General features: G+C 49.4%; 1 protein-coding gene across 1 annotated transcript; it reads left to right on the forward strand.

Moving 5' to 3' along the window:
• The first annotated feature begins 437 nt into the window (after window positions 1–437).
• On the forward strand, window positions 438–15,579 carry LOC119400196 (chaoptin). Its single transcript, XM_037667198.2, has 5 exons — window positions 438–1,219; window positions 2,889–5,903; window positions 6,698–6,851; window positions 11,061–11,349; window positions 15,266–15,579. Exons 1-5 carry the CDS (start codon window positions 1,176–1,178, stop codon window positions 15,571–15,573), a joined length of 3,810 nt encoding a protein of 1,269 aa, XP_037523126.1. The 5' UTR covers window positions 438–1,175; the 3' UTR covers window positions 15,574–15,579.
• Window positions 15,580–17,458: the final 1,879 nt, after the last annotated feature.

Consider the following 17,458-nt stretch of genomic DNA (forward strand, 5'->3'; position numbering starts at 1 on the left):
TTGCGCTGTGCGCGGTGGTCTAGTGGTTATGGCGCTCGACTGCTGACCCGAAGGTCGCGGTATCGAATCCCGGCCGCGGCGGCTGCATTTTCGATGGAGGCGAAAATACTTGAGGCCCGTGTACTTAGATTTAGGTGCACGTTAAAGAACCCCAGGTGGTCAAAATTTCCGGAGCCCTCCGCTACGGCGTCTCTCATAATCATATCGTGGTTTTGGGACGTTAAACACCAGATATTATTATTATGGTTGCGCTGTGTTTCATTATGTTCAAGAACTGTCTGTCACCAACCGGCCCTGCTTTCAGTTCTTCTACGGTATATCTCTAATGAAGTGGCAAAAGACGAAGAATGGGACACTTGTGGGGGTCTTTCCCACTGTTTTATTACGCGCGCGTTCAAGAATAGTATCAAGAGTCGAGACAGCGACGGAGCGCATCGCAGCGAAGCACGTGGTCTCACCTCCCTCTCTCGCCTATCCCCCTCCGCTTCTACCTTGGCGAACATCATCCTAGTTTACTTTCAAAGCAAAACAGGCAAGCTCTCCGACTGAGCTGGATCCCGTGGCGTTACCCGAAATAAAACGGCCCGTCTCCGCCTTCCTTTCTTCGTTACGTTTTCGTTGTTTTTTTTTTTTAACTTTTCATCGTGCCGTTGCGACGACTCCTAACGCGTGGATGACGATACAGATGACGACTCCAGGCAACAGCGTTTCATTGTAACCATGTTCGCGGATTCGAGATGCGACGTGTTCTACGGAGTCCACGGCATCAGCCGGTCCCGCGGTGTACTAAGAACTGCGCAGAACACCACGTGAAGCAAAGAACAGTGGAGCATCGCTGGAAAGCTCTAGAGTGCAAGACGACTTCAGGTTTTGATTCGGGAGCTGCGCAGCTGGAGGTGAAGACTGTGGTTTATTTGGCTGTCCTGCGCACCTCACGGCAGCCTTCGGCAGGATGAAAGAGCAGAATGCACCCACCTTGGTTAAGAAACGTGTTGCTGTCTTGTATGTCTGCGAGAGGAATGGAAGTGCACCGTGGTCGTCTGTGTGCGGTGTGTGTGTGCGAAGGAGGCCTCGGGTTCCCGAGATGTGTGTGTTGGGCCGCTGCGCGTGAAGATTGTGAGGATTTCATGTAGGATTTCGCGTGTTCGTGGCTCCTTTGTTCAACCGCTGTGAGGATGCACGGCCACGCGCTTTCCTGGCGAGGTCGTCTACTGCTCAGGTGAGTGTTTCTAGTTGGTGACGGCTGTAGCGGTAGTGTGAAAAGCACCACCACATTGTCGAGCTACGTTTCCAGTGGCGTTTATATGTATACATGCATACACACTCACACACACCATATATATATATATATATATATATATATATATATATATATATATATATATATATATATATATATATATATATATATATATATGTATATGTATATATATATATGTATGTATAGAATTGAATAGATAAGAACGGAAAGTAAAGTGGTTCTAATATCGAATGAAACATGTAATATGTCTTATAGATCAAGCTCATAAGGTTAGTAGCACACGTAGACATATATTTTGGAGCTTTCTTGTTATTTCATGTCCAAGGGCACGAAAAAAAAGTTCATTGTAATAAACAGAATAAATGTTTAAGAGTTCAGCCGGTAATTCAAAGACTGCGACATCTTATTTGCTCTATGCTAAAAAAACTGCGCGGGTTCTGTTCGTACTACCTCGAGCTTCCTTTATATAAAGGAAGCTTTATATAAAGGACACATTATGTAAGTAGCCCATTTGACTATTTCAAACAAATTTATCGTCAGAATTGTTAGTCATATTTCCACAGCTCACAAATTCAGAGCAGTGGAGTCGATGACCCATAAAAGCAATGGACTAGAGCCAACCGTTGAGAAGTTTACTTCTCTAAAGCAGATTGTTCGCGCGAATCTGCTAATGGTCACTCCAAACCAGGGGCGTAGCCAAGGGGGGGTGGGGTTCAAACCCCCCCGAGATTTTTCAGTTTTGCTCACGTATATAAACACGCACACATACAAACGCACGCACAAACATACATAAAGTACGGTTGAACCCCCCCCCCCCCCCGAAAAAAATTTCTGGCTACGCCCCTGCTCCAAACGACGTCGGGTGAAATAATGCGGACTTCGTCCGTGCACTGTTGTGCCGGCTGTTGTGTCCTTTCTTCGCTTGCGAGCAAAACTACAAATCCCTGTTGAACAGCCCATACTTATAAAATGACGAACCCTTATGAGGATTACTCGAAGGCGAAAGCAATCTCTTCTTTTTCTCAGTCGACTATATTGCTACGCAGCTAACACATTAAGGGTCAGACATTCTGCCTACAGAAGACGACAAGGAGGACTGGCCTGTCAGGTGTGCGTACTGTCCTCCATCTTGATCGATGTTGTGCAAAGCAGTGTAAATACACTTCATTCTACGCAACATCGTTGTGGTGGAGGTGCTAGGTATTGAACCCCCCCCCCCGGCCCCGAAAGCTTTGCGCCCCCAGCGTGGTTTCGCACTGTCTCCGTGATCGGTGGCACGTGCCTCACGGCCCACGTATGACCAAGCGATGACGTCATGTGATTACGTCATCGTTCTGACCCGCCACGGTGGTCTAGTGGTTATGGCGCTGGACTGCTGACCCGAAGGTCACGGGATCAAATCCCCGCCGCGGCTGCCGCATTTTCGATGGTGACGAAAACGCTTGAGGCCCATGTACTTCGATTTAGATGCACGTTTAAGAACCCCAGGTGGTCGAAATTTCCGGAGCCCTCCACTACGGCGTCCCTCATAATCATATCGCGGTGTTGGGACGTTAAACCCCGACAATTATTGTTCTTAAAATATTGTTCTAACTAACTCGTTTGTTGGCCTGTCCTTTCGTTACAGAGTTTTTCCGCTACTGGTATACGTCCTCCCCGCGAATGCCGCAGCTTGGCAGCAAGGTGACGCGTCTGCAGATCTCGGAGGCAGCGCCGAACCGTGCGACTTCCATGCCCTGTGTACCTGCGACCGCTCGAAAGCGTACTGCCGGGGAGTCCCCTTGACGGCGCTTCCGGAAACGAGGGGGTACTCTCACGTGGCCATCCAGGGTTGCACGTCACTGAGTGTACTCAAGAACGCTTCCTCTCTGCGTCCCAGTGACGTCATTTCACTCCAACTAAACGACAACCAGCTGAACCGAATCGAACGCGGGGCATTTGCAGGCGTGCCGAACTTGACGAACCTGGATCTGAGCAGAAACCGATTGACGCAATTTCCGGCAGGGGCGCTGCTCACGCTGACTCGTCTCCAGCGACTGGACCTGAGGTTCAACAGCATCGGCGAACTGGACGCGGCGGAACTGACGCAACTGGCACGCAACCTCGTCAGCCTGAGGAGCCTTCATCTTTCCGGCAACGCCATAACCTCAGTCCGTGACGTCACGTTCTTGGCTTTCGGCAACCTGACCATACTAGACCTGGACAACAACGACATCCTCAAGATCGAGGGCAGCCCGTTCCCGCCGTCGTTAGTGAGGCTCAACCTGACAGGGAACCTCTTGGAACAGGTTCCGGGAGTTGCACTAGACCAACTCAGAAACCTTTCCTACTTGTTTCTGGATGATAACGCGATTCAGCGCCTGGATCCCAACTGGACCCTCCCAACGGATCACCTGGACACGTTGAACCTCGCGCGAAACGTCGTCTCCCAGCTATCCTCGAGAATGTTCCAGAGCAAGAAGAGAGTCACGGTCCGCCATTTTGTACTGGCCGACAACTACCTCCGCTATCTACCGCCAAACCTGTTCAGGACGTTGGCGCCAAGGCATGTTTCCTTCTCGGTAAACCATCTCGAGTCCCTGCCCGAAGCACTGTTTCAGGGACTAGATGACGTCGTTGTTCACTTGGACCTGGCGCACAACAAAGTCCGCAAATTTCCCCGCGCTATCGCGAAGCTCCGAAGGCTGCAGACGCTGAACCTGCGCGACAACCGGGTGTCAGAGTTGGGCGAGTACGATCTCTTTACGTGCAGGGTCAGCTTACGCGTGCTGGACATTTCGAGCAACGATTTCGACGCGGTCCCTCACGTCGCGCTCAAATTCCTGTCGCGGCTGAAGTCGTTGAACATGGCTGACAACGTCTTAACGTCCGTGGAAACGCAAGACTTCAAGCACGGTCTAGACGGGCTTCTGTCGTTAGATCTCAGCGGGAACAGGATATCGCACATCGAGCAAAACGCCTTCGCCACGCTTTCGAATTTGGCAAACCTGCGCCTCTTGTACAATCCTATAACAAAGATAAACTCTAATTGGTTCCCCAAGGGATGCCTGAACCTAAAAGCCATCGATGTATCCGGAACACGGCTTGAACCAGACACGGTAAACAGCTTCCTTCAATCGTGCCAAAGAATTAACAGCCTCGACGCAACTTACGCTGGGCTACCTAATTTGGAACTGACAGCACTGAACCAAATGAGTGAGCTTATCGCGCTCAATTTGATGCACAATGATTGGCGTTATATTTCAAAGGATTCCCTGAACGGCACCGTTCAACAAAAGTTGACTACAATTAAGATTAACCAAAACCGCATCAAGGAGATAGAGCCACGCACGTTCAGTGATTTAACGCGCCTGCAAGCCATCGACTTGTCCGCGAACGAAGTCGCTCGCCTGGAAACAAAGACGTTTAATAACTTGCCTAACCTCACGAAGTTGCACTTGTGTCGCAACAAGATTTCGGTGATCGACTCGGGCGCGTTAACCGACCTCCCTCAACTCAGGGACATCGACCTTAGTTTCAACAAGCTGTCCGAGTTTAACGTGCAGTTTATCGTCAACCGTGAAACGCACAATCCGCTCCGACTAAACCTTTCGCACAACCAAATAAGCCACCTCAAGCTGCGCGACGGAGCTGCAGACGTCATCCTCAACGTCACTTCCCTGGACCTCAGCCACAACATCATCGAGAGCGTAGCGCGCCACTTCTTCTGGACGACGCGACACAGCCTGACGTCTCTCAACCTGTCCCACAACTTCCTGTCAACCGTGTCGGTCGAAGTGGCGTCGGAGCTACCACGTGTCAGGGTTCTCGACCTGAGCCACAACCGCATCGCTCAACTCTCGCCCAGGTCCTTTCAGGCGTCCTCCCAGATCCACGTGCTACTGCTGAGTCACAACCGGCTATCCTCTCTCCCCGAAGAGGCCTTCTCGAGGATGGCTCGCCTTCAGGTCTTGGCCCTCGACGACAACCGCATCGCGGCGCTCCCGGACGACGCCTTCGAAGAGACGCCCCTCATCCAGGTCTCCCTGTCGCACAACTCGCTACCGAGGCCCTTCACCAAGGCGTCCGCGCCTGCTCGAGCCACCCTGACGCACTTGGACCTGTCGCACAACCGGATTAAGCTGATCGCAGCGACCGAGTTCGATCACCTTTCGAACCTCGAGCACCTGAACCTTTCGTCCAACGAGATACTGATCCTACCGGGCCAGGTCTTCGCGAACCTCAGCCGCCTAGTGGTCTTGGACGTGTCTCGAAATCCACTACTTCGTGTGGAACCCGGGTCTCTGGACCTGCCCGTAACAGCACTGGCCCTAGACGACTGCAACCTCACCTCCGTGCCGGACGTGAACGCGCCGAACATCATTGAACTGTCGCTCGGCTCAAACGCAATCGTAAACGTATCGGCGGCTGCGTTCGCTAATCTGGGCAGGCTCAGGAAGCTCAATCTGTCTTCGAACCGCGTGCGGTACATAGACCCCGGGCTATGGGTGCACGTGAGTGACTTGCGTAGGCTGGACGTTTCCAAAAATCCCGTCAGAGAGCTCGGAAGTGGGAGCTTCAAGCTGCTCAGCGCTCTCCATCACCTGGACATCACGGACCTGAAGCTGGCCTTTCTGGATGCTCGCACGCTGGAACCTCTCAGGTAAGGTCTGCCGCAGGACTTTCACCCCCATATCCTTCTCTGCTGGCGTCTCCCGTGTGCTCGTGTAAACGAATTTCATGGGCGCGCGTTAGAACGCAGCCACGATCAAAACATGGGGGAAACAGACCTGCCAAGTGAGTGTATTCGAACCGCCGGTAAAGCAGAAGAGAAAGCAATTTACCACTGACATCGACCCGCGCTCCATCTATCGCTAGTTGCTGCAAACATTACGTGTCAAACATTTGGCGGCGCTGGCGTCAGTCGAGGCCTGTCGAGGCCACGAGGCGGAGCGTTCGAGTTAACCGTACTGACGGCTGTACGTCGCTCGCGGTGCAAACTGAACGACGTTGATCGTTACTACCATAACCCTTTAAAATGGAGTGGGAACAAGCACTCCGATAGTTTGCTTTATCTAACCAACTTATACACTACATCTATCACATATTTGGGTGTTTTGCAGATATCTGCGAAGTTTTAGGGCGAAGACTACGTTATGCCTCCCAAGGTCAATCATCGCGTCGCAATGACCTTGAACCGCTGGAACGCAAGTGTTGTAGCCGTGACGTCATGCCACGTGATCCGCTGCGGAGAGGCGTCGCATCTGCGCTCGTTCGGAGCCTCGCCGCTGCGGTACCACGTGACCAGGCGAAGTTTTAATAAAAGAGTGCGTTCATTATAGCCTTTGCAAAGCCAAGCTAAACATACATTTCGCTCGTTAGAACTAGGTTTACAAGAGTTAAATCTCAGCCAATTTTTCCTCAGATTTTTCATCAACCTCGATCTAAACGCTACAGGTGCCTACGCAGTGTCAGGACAAACACGTACTCCAGCGCGAGGGCTTTTCGCCTCCAAGAGATGCTGTTTCAGGCAAAGGCTCTACAAGTGCTCGCTGTGCACGTGGACGAGGCGACCCTCTCCTACCAAATCCAGTGGGCCTTCAGCAAGAAGGTGAGATGATGCATCCTGCTTGTTACACAAGGTTCCGAATGGCCGCTGCATGCAACGAGGCTCTGCCTCATATGAACAAACTCGCCATGAGTTTTTGTGTGTTCGTTTCATTGCAAAATTAGTCTAGTGACACTCCAAGCAAAGCTTTGTCGTCATCGGTGTGCTGGTCCGCATAGAGTCGAATGGCGTTTTTCGTTGGTCGATCTGGAGCGGGTTCGCGCGTTCGACTGGTCGTTTCAGAGCAACTTAATGCTCCGTGCCGGATCGCTTTCACTTGCTCCGCCGCAAGCCGTGGATTCAGGCGGAAATAGGACGAGCAGCATACGTCACTTTCGTCGCTCGTCGCTGTGCGAGCTACCTTGGTCGCGCTTTGCAGCGGCGACCAAGGCTACCATGCAAACGTACAGAGCGGAAGCTGGAAGAGTTTCTGGAACCGATTTACGTGGGACCTAACCTAAACTAACCTAAACAGCTTATATAGAGCTGTTAAACTGCGACCGTTGTTTTGTGTAGCTCTTCATATGGCATTCTGACTCGCCGCCTACCTTTGCATTGCTCTCGTGCCAAAACTGGTACGATAGCAATGTAAAGTCAGTTCCGCCCTTCGTGAAGGATAGACATAGTGTCGTTAAACAAACATGATAGATAGATAGATAGATAGATAGATAGATAGATAGATAGATAGATAGATAGATAGATAGATAGATAGATAGATAGATAGATAGATAGATAGATAGATAGATAGATAGATAGATAGATAGATAGATAGATAGATAGATAGATAGATAGATAGATAGATAGATAGATAGATAGATAGATAGATAGATAGATAGATAGATAGATAGATAGATAGATATTTTGGTTACCCGACCAAAATGCTTGTGCAGCTTATACGTCGTTAACCATCAAGTAATATTCATTTATCGCTTTTTTTGCAGCCTGTATATGAGTGTGGAAGCAGGTCGCTGCTGTGTGTTGTCGCATGTTGGGGCGCTTAAAGGGGCCCTGCAACACCCTTCTTAGTTATACCGGTATTGGAATTGTCTCATTATTGACGTATGACTCTTCACGAGTCATATGCCGCAAAAATTTTTCGAATCAGTCAAGTCTAAGTGGTGTTACCAAATTATAGAGATCACGTTCCGCAGCTTTCTCCCTCAACTCAACGCCACGAGCGCGCGGAAAGCTAGGCAGCGAGTCGACGGAGGGAGCGCAGAGGAGCGAGGCTCCGCCCAAGAGCGCCGGCGGAGTTTTCTAAAAACGATAGTCTTTTAAAGACGATAGTCTTTCTTGGGGAACTTAAACGCAGAAATTTTGGTCTGTCTTTCTGTCTTTCTGTTTGTCGGCACGTCCCTCGATTCAGCCACTCGGCCAAAGTTGAACCACTTGCCCAAGGGCCAGCCGTCTTGAACTGGTACGGCTGTTCATACTTGTGAACGTTGTCGATCAAAAAGTAAATATCATGCATATCTGAGGTGCAACATCACTAGGTAATTATTAGGTGGCGTGTTCATTTAATAGAAAATGCATACACACGTAATTTTAAGGACCCTAGTTTCTTAAGCTGCGCTGAAAATGCATAAGAATGGAAGCTTGAGCGAGTTGGTATGCGTTCATCTTTGTTGAAACAGCGCTCACTAGACGACGACGAAGTAAAAGAAGGCACAGGACAGGCAGCGCCTGTCCTGTGCCTTCTTTTACTTCGCCGTCGTCTAGTGAGCGCTGTTTCAACAAAGCTGAAAATGCGACTGTGCTGAAATTTGCCTTCCTCCGTGCCATTCGCACGAGCTCATTGTTGTGTTTCGGTTTCGGTTCTGTATTGCACTGTACGAATGCCATGGGTTGGTGTTGAAAAACTTTAGTTTTGAGAAGGCCAAGAAGGTGAAAAAAAATATTTAAAAAATGAAAAAGCAGCGTTGTGGGCGGCCTTGAGGCTGCCGGTTGTGGGCGCCGCTCTGGCGTTCCTGTTTTACCCAGGCGACGTGTAAATAAAAGAGTGTGTGGAGAGTACTCGTTGAGTGCGGACGTTTCTCTGCAAAGGTCTTCGCCTGCTGCTGCGCCGGGACTACCAGCACGCAACACAGCACTCATGTTTCCCGACGTATTGCCAGATGGCGTCCATATCTCACACAGCGCCTCTTCTATCGTCTTTACACGACATTTGCAGCGAAGCACGCAGATAAGCGGCCAATTTTTTCTTCATTTTTTTCTCTCTGACGTCTGGGCGCAACCACGTGGTCTGTGCCGTCACTTCCGGTCGGCTTGCGTCGTTCTCGTCGAGCGGAGTCGATCGCACTGTGTATCGCGCGTGCTTGAAAACTGCGCGTCGGTTTGGTAATGTTGGGTGTGCACCTCGAACGCCGTAGTGTTTTCATCGCTCTGCCAACCATGGAAGCAAACCTGCGCGCTCGTTTGGAACGAATGACAGCTGAGATCGGTTTCGGCCCATACTCCGATACACCGCCTCGTAAGACGGCACTGGCAGACGACCCCGAAGCGCCGCCATTACCGGACGCCAGCATTGTTATCGGAGACACGCCGCGCCCCTGCCTCGGTCGGTCGTGAGAACGCGCCGACGATGCAGTTCTCAGTTGACGAGGCAACACTCGAACGGCTGCCACTCTCAACGGCAACCGGCGATGGTCAAAAGCACAGAAATATTCACGTTTTCGGCACTGCGCATGGCGAAGAAAACGGAACCACGCAACTACGAGCAGACGAGCTGTCGGTGAGACCGGAAGTGCTAATATTAATGTTTGTTCGGTGTTTTTAACGCGATAACATAATATAAACATACATATTACCTACTTATTGAACTCAAAATTAACAACGAAAGTAATAATGAGGGTGTTATCGTGATTATAACATCAGCCAATGGTGGAACTGCCGACAATCGCGTCATATTTTGCGGACTAATACATCATTTGTCGAGAGAAGAGGGAGCGATTTTCAGCTGACTTTGAGAATTTATTGTAAATTCCGGGCCGTGCGCATCGCTATAATATTTGGCTCGCGTGTTCTCGGGAGCCTCGACTACCGATCGGCAGCGCTTTTTGAGCATGCTCGAAAAGTGTTGCAGGGCCCCTTTAAAGGGATACTGAATAAAACGAAACAGACGCTTGGGTGCTGAAATTGGTTAACACAACGTTGTTTTCAGGGAGAACTAGAGTAAAATAATAAATTTCATGCATGTTTTTTTGCAAATTGCTGCGTTTAGCGGCCGCTCCGTGAACTAAAGGAAGTGGCGTATACGTCGACGAAAATGGGCGTGCCAGCCACGCCAGCCGTCGCCCGCGCCTCTCAACCCACTCCGTTCCCAGTACGGTTGCTCCTCTACAAACGGCACCGAACAATGCTCCCGGATGGTGCACATCTCAGCGCTTTTGTGGATAGGGGAGAGTGGGATGTAAAAGAGAGGGGGAGAAAGGGAAGTAGCAGGACAGGAAAGCGTGCATCCTGTTTCCACTGCGGGGACGCTTGACGTCACGGCCGTCGATGAGCAGCTCCGCGCGCGCTGGCGTGCAGCCGCCGCGCGCTCGCACTCATCCGAAAAGAGCCAACTGTTCAACAATATGTGAAATAAGGTCTGTTTATCGAAAGTCTACCGAGTTGAATTTAGGTGTTTTCGTCATTCGTTCCAATTTTTTGTTCAGTATCTCATTAAAGAAGTACTTACACGAAAAATTTCAGCTTTTTTGCGTCATATTAAAGGTCAGATCCTCAAGAGCCTAGAAAATGTGCTGGTAAGCAGGAGTGCGCCCTGAAAAATTATTTACAACGTGTTTTTTAAAAGCTCATTTCGGTTCCTACTGTACCCTGACGTCACGACACCAGTGTATAAGCTTCTCGTCACGCGCTCGCGCAAGATATCACAGCTTCATGGCTCTGTTAGTGACGCACAAGCGGCCATTTTGAGGGGTTTTGGTATCTGACGTTATCACAACCAGCCATTCTGATGCGTGAAGTCACCAAAATTGATAATATCGCCTGACGTCATGCAACTGTTCATGTCAGATAGGTGCGCGATGCGAAAACTGACTTTAATGTAAAAATAAAATATCAGCATTTACTGAGCTTCGCACTTGCTCAAGGGTGTCTCTGTGTACAGGAGATTTGTATATGGCGGAGTAAAGTAATCTTCGAAAATTGGTGTCAGTACTCCTTTATGCTCTTCTTGCACTCCACACGTTTCGCACCACGCATGCACAGATCAGAGAGCTGAGCGTGAGCGGGTCCGAGCTGCGCTCGGTGGCGGCCGACGCGTTCGAGGGTCTTCACCCGCACGGTCCCTTCACGCTCCGGGTGCGAGAGTGCCCTCTGCTGGAGACGCTGCCGGCCGCACTCCTGCAGAGGTGGGCCGAGTTGCCCCGGCTCAGCGTCGACCTGTCGGACAACGCCGCTCTCTCGTCGTTCGTGGCGGAAGACGAAGAAGAGGCGGCTCTCGAAGCGCGCGCCGATGGCACCGCTCAGGAACAACGGCTCTCGCACTACGTCAGCAGTAAGATTTCACGCCTTGTTGTGTGATCATTCGGGCTCTTCGAGCGGCAGTTAGGACTGTCCAGAACTATACACAATGGTGTTTATCGCTGGTTATAACAGCGGCCGCCGAATTACCGCTGGGAGGGAGGCATAGGGTTGGATGAGTCATCATCATCATCATCATCATCCTGACTACGCCCACTGCAGGGCAAAGGCCTCTCCCATGTTTCGCCAATCAACCCGGTCCTGTGCTTGCTGATGCGACGTTATACCCGCAAACTTCTTAATCCCATCTGCCCACCTAATTTTCTGTATCCCCCTCGCGCGTTGGAATTCTCTTGAAATCCAGTCAGTTACTCTTAATGACCAGCGGTTACCTTGCCTACGCGCCACATGCCCTGCCCATGTCCATTTCTTCTTCTTGATTTCGACTTAGGTGTCCTTAACACCCGTTTGTTCCCTGAACCACTCTGCTCTTTTCTTGTCCCTTTAAGTTACATCTATCAATTTCCTTTCCATTGCTCGCGCGTCGAGAATCAGCTTGAAGAAACGCCACATTGCGTGATAGCGCAAGATGCGTGCTCCTTTCACTAAGCGAAAAATAAATAACATCGATAACCTGGCGAGATGTCCCCACCGTCACATAAGCGACGTAAGCGTGACAATGCGGCGCACTGAGTGAGGCCATTGTCGGCGCCATGTTAGTTTGAGGAGCTGCAGACTTGTGTCCGATTCACACGCTACAACCAGATGCACCCCTTTGGAGGGTCTTTTTCACCCCAAAAGAATAATAATCTACCTTGTTCGCGCTTCCTTTCTTGATACCTCGGCGCTCGCCACTTATCAAGAATGCTACTGCATGCGCTGACAGTGTGCACGCCGTTCGTGCTCTGAATGTGCCGGACGCGCGGCGTCCGAACAGGGAAAGAAACACACGGTAGGTCACTGTCGATTGTCATTGTGAAACAAAAACAAAAAAAGTCACTTTCGCCGGAAGGGCGAAGCAATGAATGCGATAGCAACAAATTGGAATGTTATACGAAGTAAGGATAGCAGTTAACTCTTTTAGGGTCCGATCTCGCGTAACTCTGCAAAACGCTGGCGTAAGGGAATACGGCCGTTGCAATGAGCGAAGCGGTTGTCGTCTCAACGTGGTCTCAACGCGAATAGCATAACACGTATAGACCTTCTCACAGGACAGAAGAAACGCCGCCATGCTGGGCTGCGCGCGGGAGTCCCGTCCTCTTGTCCCGTCCTCTTCTCAATTGTGTACCTTGTCAATTTCGTGCGCTGCGCAAAAGATGGAGTACAAAGGCTAACGTCACAGCCTCGGCAGTGCATTTTTGGGGGTTCACGCCTATTTAGCGCAGCCCAGAGAGGATTATGGCGGCGCCCAGGGAGCCGTCTGTGAAAAGGTCTTGGAAGCCGCGTTGAGAGCTTCTCGCCCATCAATTAACGATGCGCACGGCAGAAATATGGCCCCACGCGCTCGGCAGAAATATAGGGGAAGACGCCATGGACCTCCGTAGAATTCAAACGGGAGTCATTCCAGATTTATTGCAATTGCAGAAAATCCCAACGTTGTATGGGCACGATTGTCCGTGGTGTTGCAATTCGCCATCAACCCTCTACCACATCTCATGGGGTTGCAGTAAAAGGCCAAATAACTAGGGGTATGCGAATCAGTTTCAGTTTCAGTTTATTGATATCAAAAGGTAATACAAGATTAGCGAATATACAGGCGAGGGTCCCAAAGTAAAAGAACTGTAGTGGGACCCTCGGTTCATGATACAAACATTGTGGCAATAACTAACAGCAGCAAATGAACAGAATTCTTAGAAAAAAAATCAAAACATATAGGTGAAACATTTCAATACAAATCAGTTAAACATGAAAAAAGCACAACAAAAGAAATTCAAGGTACAAGCAAAAAAAAAAAATCTTTTAGACAGCAGCCATGACGTGGGTACACTTAGTACAGATAATGATGTCTAAGGTCATTTTTAAAGACTGGAAGGGAAACACAAGATTTGATAGATGTAGGTAAATCATTCCAGAGTGAAATAGCAGTGAATGCAGATGTTTTTTTTGCCGTAATTAGTGTGAACTGTTGGTAACAAAAAATTCTTATTAGCTGCAAATCTCGTCAGGTTTTTATTCAGCAGTAAATCACGTGACACGAGTGGATGCATGAGGTTATTATGAAGCATTTCGTGAAATAGGACGACTATGTTGTACTGGAACAAACGAATGACAGGCAAGATATTGAAGGAGTGGAGTAACACAGAAGCATTAGATTGCATGGAACTAGAAGTGATAATGCGTATTGACTGATTTTGGATATGTTGTACTGATGACAAGTGACAAGCGTACGTGTTCCCCCATGAAACGATACCATAGTTAATGTGACTATGAATGAAAGCGAAGTACAACGCTAGAAGAGCCTCACAAGAAAAGAAGGGGCGAGCTTTGATATTCGAAAGTTTCGAATATTCGTCAAATATTACATTCGAAATATTCGTATTCGATTCGAAAATCGTGTAATCGAAAAGTTTCGAATATTCGAAAAATTCGAATATGCGATTCGATTATCATGCATAAAATAACTCGTCTTCCACATTTCTGCTACGTTCGTATAGCTAAAAACGTTGCCGAGAGGAGCGATAAACATCGTAAGTGCACGGAGCACCTCATGTTTATTCATTTAACATCTAGTCATTATTTTGCTTGTGTTGTGATGTGCATTGTGCTAGCCTGGACATTGTGTTCTGGAGATAGCAGTGTATGTTGTGTTGCCAGTCAGGCTGTTAATGATTTTTTTTTTTTTCAAATAGCTACATGTTAAATAAAATATTGTTACTGTGGAGGCATTTTTCCTTTGATATTCGATATTCGATTCGATATTCGAAGGTGGATATTCGTATTCGATTCGTATTCGAAAAATTTGATATTCGCACACCCCTACAAATAACCTCAGCATAAGTACAGAATCGAAAACTCTTTGGAACAATGGGAGGCACTCCTCGCTAGCTCGGACCCGGATGTGCAACTAGCGCTTCTGAACCATGCCAGTGGAACGGCACAAGCCAGTGGAGCCTTGGACATGGGGCCCCACCCATGTAGCTCCTAGACCCCTTCCCTTTCTCTCGATAAAAGTTAAGGCCTGACCACACGTACGCGTTGCTGCGTCTCAGCGCGTGACCTTTTGACGCGGCTCCGTGCCTTCTCCCTATGGGGAGAAGGCACGGCCTTTATTCTTCTTCTTCTACTGACGTCTGTCGAAAGTGCGCGCGCGACCACGCCCTTTTGGTTAAATTTCAGTGTTCCTGCCCGAGCGACGCAGCCCTCCCCCCGGCATCCCTTCATGCTCCTTCATCTGACGGAGCCGGCCCGCGCGTTTCATCTATGCTTGTGCCGTGCCCGTCTGCAGCATGCCCAAGCATTCGCTCGCACATAGAACGTACGACGCGCGAGGCGATGCTATCGATTTGGACTTTATACAGAACATGATGGCGACGGCAAAACTGCGCCTCAAGTGCACATATAATTGCAATAAAAAAAAGCGCTGCAAAGGGTACAACTGTTTTTACAGCGATATATGTGCTTCTTCACTCTCGTCTTTGTCCCCGCGCCTTTGAAGAATCCATTAAAACAATGCACCACGCAAGTAGCCCATGCAAAAGTTTTTATCTGCAGTGATCTGCAATCGCTTTGTGAGAACTGTTTGCTGCGCCGGTTGTCTTATACCACTTCACACCCTTGGGTGTATTTACTGATGTAGTACTACACCTCGAGAGAAGGGAATTTTCGAGGGCTCATTTCTTTGTTTGACACAACTTTAACGAAAACCAGCATTAATGTTGGTTTACATTATTGTTGTACACCACGAAAGGAGTAAACGGATATTGACTTTGTACGAACTCACTGTTTTACAGGCTCTTTCTCGCTACAAGGCACCCCATGGTCTTGCGACTGCCGCCTGTTGTGGTTCCAGCGACGCCTGCTGAGACAGCGGCGACAACAGTCCAAATCGCCGGAGGCAGGCTACAACGCCGAACCGCGATGCACCGTTCCGGGAGCTAGCGACTGGACTGTGGTCATCAGCGAGCTCCGGCCCGACACGCCTTACTGCGCAGGGGACGCGAGCAGTCGAGGAAACGTGGTGGCTACCGACGTTCCCGCTGTGTACTGCATCATCGTGGTTTTCGCGGCGCTGCATTCGTTCTGTCTGAGCGTGTACTGAACGTGCTGTACCGAACCACCGAACGTTGCCGCTCGTCACGCGTGTCTTCGACTTTCAGCGCGTGAAGACGGTGAATCGGCAATTTTTCGGGGGCACCCGACCATCGAGCGCCGAGATCTGCGTAGTGGCAGTGACACCGCACCTACTTGCTAGAATATGCGGCGAACTGATCGCGGCCAAAGTTCAGGCACGTACGCGTCTATGGGTGATGTCGCTGGGCGTTAAGAATTACGACGGTTCAGAAAGTGAGCCGGTTCACTCGCCGTAGAGCGATTGATCCGAATCGCTCTTTTACTGTCGTAAGCACGGCGTTGGCCAAGCGTATTCCGTTTCACTTTCTGAACCATTGTAAAATAGCGTTCCTGAACGGCACCTCGTCAGCAATGGTTTCCCGGGAAGGCTACTATGGCGTCTCTAAATGGCTCAAATTTCCGTCGTTACAATATTTGACGATATTGCGGAACTCTAAAATGATCGAAATAGCTATCCGGTTTTTCAACCGTGCCGTTGGGCCATCGGCATAGTAGGAACTGCGCAGCGAGCACGGCCGCGAACAAAGCCTCGCTTGGAGCGTTGTTATCGCGATGTGTGGTATATCTTCGTAGTTCTACCGGACGGCGTGAGCATGCAGGTTTCAGTTGCGTATTCAAATTTACGTAGCGCTTCCTCACCAGTACTGCTCCATTGCGTTCGGTGGTCCCGTCGTCCCGTGAAATCTTATGAGAATGATCGCAAAGGAATGACATCGCTGGACACGTTTATGAACTGTACGGTGTCGGGCGCCTCGCAGCTAGATTTACGGTGAAAAGGCTAATAAACCTCCACAGCATACACCGAAAAAAAAAGTGCCCCTGACGCATGACTGTTGGGTTTGGTGTGATGTCGTGCTTCTAATGTGCTGTACAGTAAAGGTGGCGCCCCTGAGCTGGGCTGTTCAGCTATGGGGGGGTACAGTCGGCCACGAAATAATACGGACCACACAAGCTCGTGGTGAAATTGCCGTCTGCACCGTGTAGTGGCGTGCCGTCTGCTGTCGAGAGCATAACTATGGCCACGCATTCACCGGGGCAAAGCTCTGGACAGCAAACTGCTTGCCAATAGACGGCAATTTCACCACGTGCTTTTGTGGTTCGTATTTTTTCATGGCCGACTGTACAGGTGCAGCATGACCTTTGCATGGTGTACTTACTTTGGTACTGGCGTGTTCAAACAAGCGCAACGAACAATGTACCTACCCGATACGAAGGGAGTGATCGCAGGTCATCAGTCGACAGTTTTCATTGGACAAAGGCCCAAGCCTGATCGACCTACAAAGTAAGTTCAAATTAACCATAAAATCACAGATGCTACCCAGGACTTCTGATTTGAAGCAATTTCTGGAGCAGCATAATCTTCACTTTGGTGCATATGGAGCAGGTATTTTTACACTTGGGAGCACCTTGGAGCAGCTAATTTCACATTCTGCAGTATACTATGTCGGAGAATTAGCAAGTGGCAATTTACATTCAAACACATGAAGAATTATGTATAACATGGAGCTCTTATGAAAAGCTAGATAAATAGTTCCATCCAATGCAGATTTCATAAAGAAAAAGCTCCCAGGAGCACTCAATGTTACTTCACTTGATAATGCAAAAACAAGGGCAGTGATGTATTCGGAGGTTGTGGAATGCGCTTTGTTGGCCCTATGCATGGCGTCGTGGCTAAATTGGAAAGCACGCGTGAGCGCTGTCTTCTGGATAATTCTCGGTCTATGGTTGCAACTACAATGCGCCCCGAGATCAGGCTGTACAAGTTGTGATGTGACGGCGGTGCAAGTGCTGGTGATAGATAGTGTCAAATACGAGACTCTCCGGCATAATTTATGCTAATTTTATCACGATGA

The sequence above is a fragment of the Rhipicephalus sanguineus genome, chromosome 7, assembly GCF_013339695.2.
Source record: "Rhipicephalus sanguineus isolate Rsan-2018 chromosome 7, BIME_Rsan_1.4, whole genome shotgun sequence".
NCBI lineage: Eukaryota > Metazoa > Arthropoda > Arachnida > Ixodida > Ixodidae > Rhipicephalus > Rhipicephalus sanguineus.